This window comes from Chenopodium quinoa, unplaced genomic scaffold (genome assembly GCF_001683475.1).
Source record: "Chenopodium quinoa cultivar QQ74 unplaced genomic scaffold, ASM168347v1, whole genome shotgun sequence".
Classification (NCBI taxonomy): domain Eukaryota; kingdom Viridiplantae; phylum Streptophyta; class Magnoliopsida; order Caryophyllales; family Amaranthaceae; genus Chenopodium; species Chenopodium quinoa.
The window spans coordinates 648,475-654,237 of NW_018744572.1; the positions used below are offsets into that span (position 1 = coordinate 648,475).

General features: G+C 42.1%; 1 protein-coding gene across 1 annotated transcript; it reads right to left on the bottom strand.

The window, feature by feature from the left end:
- Positions 1–3,893: 3,893 nt before the first annotated feature.
- Positions 3,894–4,283, bottom strand: LOC110699130. The gene is made up of 2 exons (XM_021876621.1): positions 4,088–4,283; positions 3,894–4,015 (listed from the first exon to the last, which is right to left on the bottom strand). The coding sequence occupies exons 1-2, from the start codon at positions 4,281–4,283 to the stop codon at positions 3,894–3,896; spliced, it is 318 nt and encodes a 105-aa protein (XP_021732313.1).
- Between the last annotated feature and the right edge of the window lie 1,480 nt (positions 4,284–5,763).

Genomic DNA, 5,763 nt, shown 5'->3' on the forward strand with positions numbered 1-5,763 from the left:
AGCAAACATCCTCGAACCATTCAACTTCTTCCTAAGCTAAACCTAAGCTAAACACCCAAAGAAAAAGAAAATAAAAGAGAGGAAAGGTCTCACCAAATGCCTCTTAAAATGGAAGACAAGATAATTCATACAATCTCACCAAGGGAGCTTGTGTTGCTCCTTAACTTCCTTCGTTTCCGCTTTCAAGCTTCAAGAAAGGTGAGCCAAAACAAAAGAAACTATGACAAAACAAGAAAAAGAAAAAAAATTTAGAAACCAAAGAAAAAGACTAAAGTTATAGATAAAAAGAAAAATAAATAAAAAGTTATGTACAAAGTTTTGATTAAGGGAATTTGGATTGTCGGGAATTTTGGATTTTTCCTTCGGAGCATCTTCGCCTACACAAAGCTCAAGAATCATCAAAAATCAGCAAAAAACATCATAAAAACATCATCAAAACATCACCATCATCACCATCATATCATCGTCATCATCATCACATCACCATCACAACATCATCAACTACAACAAGGCCACAACCCTCAATAGTCTTCCTCATGTACAAGCCACTACCCTACCACACTACCCTCTAGCCACTACCTTACCAAACTACCCTCCTATGTACACTTCAACCAACCCAAAAGGAACATCCTCCCCCACACTAGTCTTTTGCACGTCCCGAGAAAAAGTTAAAAGTTAGAAGTTTCGGGGGGAAGGAAGGGAACCCTCATCATGGGCTCCTTTCTCCTTGCCCTCTAGGTTGAGGGGGGTTCTCAAAATCGAACCCGGGAGTGTCCATAAATGGGTGGAAGGGTTGGTTAAAATGCTCATAGGGCCACCCCTGGTCACCCTAACCACCATAAAAAGGGTTTGGGGTGGATGTGCGAGTCAAATCATAAGTCGGATCACACCCACCCGGGCGATAAGGATCATAAGGTGGGGTGCCAATGCGTTGAGAAGGGTCGATGGGACCTTCCCAATAGGGGTAGACATTGGGGGTAGGGTTGTTGGGGTCATAGGGGTCCCAATGTGGAACCGGACCCTCTTGAGGGGGGTGGTAGGGGTAGTTAACATAGGGCGCTTGGATGCCCGCTTGTACAAGGTTATCATAATTCATCCTCCCGTAGTACCCCCATTGTTCAATGGAAGCTTGGTTATCCCGACGAATATCCTGAAGGGTACTATGGAGGGCATTCATATCAAAAGGAGGAAAGGAGGAAGAGGAAGATGCCTCACCTCCCCCGCTAAGGGGGGGAACGGTTTACTCCTGGCAGTGGACCGGTGGAGGATGAGGAACTGCACCCCGGGATCTTGTTCTTCTTAATTCACCGGGGATGTGCTGCCGAGGGATCTTCCATTTGAGAGGAGAGGAGTGGTCCACCGTAGTGAGGGATGGGTCCGGAAGGACACACCATTCAACCTCTTTGTCCACTAAGAGGATGAATTTGCGCTTGCTTGTGGAGTAGTTGATGAAGCGGTTGTGACGGAGAGCACTAAGGGAGAGAGAATAGGGAGGAAACACGTTGGTGACTTCCTCTCGGGTTTGGTGCACAAAGGGGAGCATTTCTATTTGCTCCTTGTAAGCTCCGTCTTTCAAAGAAAGAGCAATGATAGTGATCATGCCCCCCATAAAAATGTCGTCACCAAGACGGTTGTCTCGAGTATCCAAAAGCCTTTGGATGAAGGTGGAAGAGCATTGGAACTTGAGGCGCTGAGGGTTGTCGACCAAAAATACACGCTACCTCATCCTTAACCATTGAGCCGAGGTTTGCTTTGAAGAACACGACATATTGGAGAAGCCGAGCAAAATATCTCATGGCTATGTGGATGATGTTGTTGACCTTAGATGTGTTAGTTCGAAAACTATCCCTGGTGGATATACTCCTCCACCATTCTTGCTCGTTGTAGGGGATGCGATGAGTGGAAGTCATCTCGCAAGGATGATCTAGCCCGGTCGCATGCCAATGGAAAATATCGTTTAGATCACTCTCGGTGAGGGAGTGATCCTCATTGAACATGCGAAAATGTATCACAAGTTGAGGTTCCTCATCGTTGAACTCCGGCTCTATGACTTCCTTACGGATAGAGGCAAGGAATTCCAAAGTCACTCGCTCATAGGTGTGAGTGAAGGTAGATGAATTCACCCCATCCAAAATTTTGTGCTAACCGGACTACCTCATCCAATATACCGAGCTTTTGCAACGTTGTAGGACAAAAGAACCTTGTTGAAAGGATGGGACGATTGGTGAGGGCTTTGTAGACGTCCCAAAAGTGCTCATTCGGAGCAATTATGCTATGATCATTTATGCCGGGAGGAGGCGGTAAACTCGTTGATGAAGATTCACCCACTCTCTTCCTCTTTGACTTGCTCTTGCCGAAAATCATGATTCTACAAAATTACCAAGAGCTATTATTAGGAAATTTTGATAAGAGATGTCATAAGAATCTAGCTACGGTAAAAGTGTATGCGTGAAATTAGTTGCCTTGAGTTGTGAAATAGATATAGAGGATGACAACAATACAATTCAAGGCATAAATGGACACATTTAAACCAAGGCATGGGCAAGAAACCCTATGACATTCATATATAAGTCCTAACCAAGTCTAGGTGAATTTTGGCATGATGTCTCCTAATTACGTGATAATCATTCACCAAACCATCAAAATCAAACCAAAAACAACAAGAATCATTCTCCAACAACATCCAATTCATGAATTCCTCAATCATCAAATAGTAGCATGAACACCCTAGCATGAAATCAACATTTTTAAGCAAAGACATTGAGATCAAACAAAACCAAGGTATACATGCACAATCATAATAACAACATGTTCTACTATCAATTACCAATCAATTGCAACATGTAAATCCAAAGAACCACAAGAATCAAGCAAGTTATTACTAACAATTCAAGAATACCACAATTCATATTTAAACATGCAAAACATGGTATGACTATGAGAAATTAAAGAAATGAATTTGCAAAAGTTAAGAAAACCATACCACAATTGATTGTAAGTAAGTAGAAACCCAAAAACACCAAAACACTCAAACCCTAAAAATTGGGGGAAATGAAAAAAAAATGTGATTTTTGTGAGGAATTTTTGGTGGAGATTGTAGAAATGGAGTAGAGGATGGAAAATAAGTGAGAAAAAGAGAAGATTGGAGTGATTTTGATGGAGGTTTTAGGTTGTAGGAGTGGATTGCAATGGAGGTTAGAGTGAGAAGGAGGTCGAATGAAATGAATTAGAAAAGAAGAGCAGCCCCCTTTTTTTTTTGAAAATTCGACAAAGGTTCGGCCGAACCATGGGTAAGTTCGGTCGAACTCTTGAAATGGTTCGGCCGAACTTGCTCAAGGTTCGGTCGAACCTTCTCTCTAACTTGAAATTCACAAAAATGGCAGAAAGTTTTCAAGTTTTAGTTCCAGAGCAGGTGCGACCGAACACAGCAATGTTTGGGCGAACTAAGGTTCGGTCGAACCTCTCCAAGGTTTGGTCGAACCTACTCTATAATATTAATTTCTGCAATTCTGGCAGAAAGTTTTCAACTTGAGGTTCCAGAGGAGGTGCGACCAAACTGAAGAAGGTTCGGGAAAACCTTTCAAAAGGTTCGACCGAACCTTTAGGGAGTTCGGTCGAACCACCAAGTTATTTCAAAAAATGCCCATTTTGCAACACAATATGCACAAACACCCCTATTCAAAACACACTAAACACTATACCATCATGCTAAGGCAAAGCATACCAAAAATTCCAACACAATCAAAATTCAAAAATCCAACAATCCAACATTGTATATAGGAAAATAACAAAGCATCAAGAAAGGAGGAAAGAGAAAAGGGTAAGAGACTCGGGTTGCCTCCCGAGAAGCGCTTCTTTATGAGGTCACTAGCTTGACCATGAGAGAAAATTCTTCAAGTGGGAGGCTTGGGATCCAAAGGATCAAGCATTATACATTCGATGATACAAACTTCTTCCTTGCAAAAGTAATTCTTTAAACGATGACCATTAACCATAAACTTGTTACCATCCGCATCTAACTCAAAATAGCCATAAGGAGTAGTCTTTTATATCACAAAAGGACCCGACCACTTTGATTTGAGTTTACCCGGAAACAAACGAAGCCTTGAGTTGAAAAGCAAAACCTTGTCTCCAATCTTAAAGTTCTTGTTTCGAATATGTTGGTCATGCCACTTTTTGGTCTTCTCTTTATATAACCTTGACCTCTCATAAGCATCATCTCTAAGCTCTTCAAGTTCATTGAGCTTAAGAAATCTCTTCTCACCGGCCAACGATAAATCCATATTGAGCTCTTTGATGGCCCACCAACCTTGTATTCTAAATCAACCGGCAAGTGATAAGCCTTTCCATAGACCAACCTATAGGGGGGCGTGCTGATTGGAGTCTTGTACGCCATCCTAAGAGCCCATAGTGTGTCATCAAGTTTGAGAGACCAATCTTTCCTTGATTTGTTCACCATCCTTTAAAGAAGATTTTTTATTTCACGATTCAAGACCTCCACTTGTCCTTCAGTTTGAGGGTGGTAAGGTAATCCAACCTTGTGATGAACACCATACCTCTTGAGAAGAGCTTTAAATTGCTTTTTGGCGAAATGGGAGCCTCCATCACTAATTAGCACCCTCGGAACTCCAAACCTAGGAAAAATGATCTTCTTTAGAATCTTAAGCACAACCTTGTGATCATTGGTAGGTGAGGGTATGGCTTCAATCCATTTCGTCACATAATCGACCGCTATCAAGATATATAGATTCCCACAAGAAGAAACGAAAGGCCCCATAAAATCCACCCCCCAAACATCGAAGGGTTCAACTTCTAAAACACTTTCTTGGGGCATTTCGTCCCTCTTGATAATGCCTCCGCTCCTTTGACATCTATCACATTGCGCAATGAATTGGTGGGCTTCTCTATGCATTGTCGGCCACCACTATAAAGATTGAGAGATTTTTGCCACTGTTTTGTCAACACCACCATGTCCTCCACATGGTAGTGAGTGGCAATGCTCAAGAACTCCTTGAATTTCATGATCTGGAATACACTTCCGATAGAGTCCATCTCCATATTGCTTGAATAGGTATGGGTCATTCTAAAAGTACCTTCTCACTTCCTTGAAAAACTTCTTCTTTTGTTGAGAAGAATACTCCGGGGGAACGACTCCACACGCAAGATAGTTGGCTATATCCGCGTAGCAAGGGGAAGAAGTTGACACCAAAGCCATGAGAGCCTCGAATCCTATCTCATCATTAATCGGTACATCCTCCTTGTTCTCAAATTGTAGCCTAGACAAATGTTCTGCTACATAGTTCTCCGCTCCCTTTTTGTCCCTCATTTCCATGTGAAAGTCTTGGAGAAAGAGAACCCAACGGATCAAGCGAGGATTTGCTTCTTTCTTGGTCATGAGATACCGCACCGCGATGTGATCCGTGTACACAATAACTTTTGAGCATATAAGATAGGACCAAAACTTATCGAATGCAAACACTACCTCTAACATCTCTTTCTTCGTTGTTGTGTAATAGATGACACATGATTTTCCTTGTTTCTTTTGACCAAGAATGGCACCTACTGCAAAGTCACTAGCATCGCACATTAGCTCAAAAGGCAAGCTCTAATCCGGAGCTTGCACAACGGAAGAAGAAATGAGAGCTTCCTTGAGCTTACGAAACGCCTCAAGGCAAGCCTCATTGAAGTTAAAAACAACCTCTTTTTTGAGTAATTCGGTCAAAGGTTTGGCGATTGAAGAAAAATCTTTGATAAACCTCCAGT

Coding starts and splice junctions, on each gene's coding strand:
- LOC110699130 (XM_021876621.1), bottom strand. CDS start 4,283: ATGGATTTATCGTTGGCCGGTGAGAAGAGATTTCTTAAGCTCAATGAA. Junction 4,016..4,087: donor AAGGCTTCGTTTGTTTCCGG/GTAAACTCAAAT, acceptor ATTTTGAGTTAG/ATGCGGATGGTAACAAGTTT.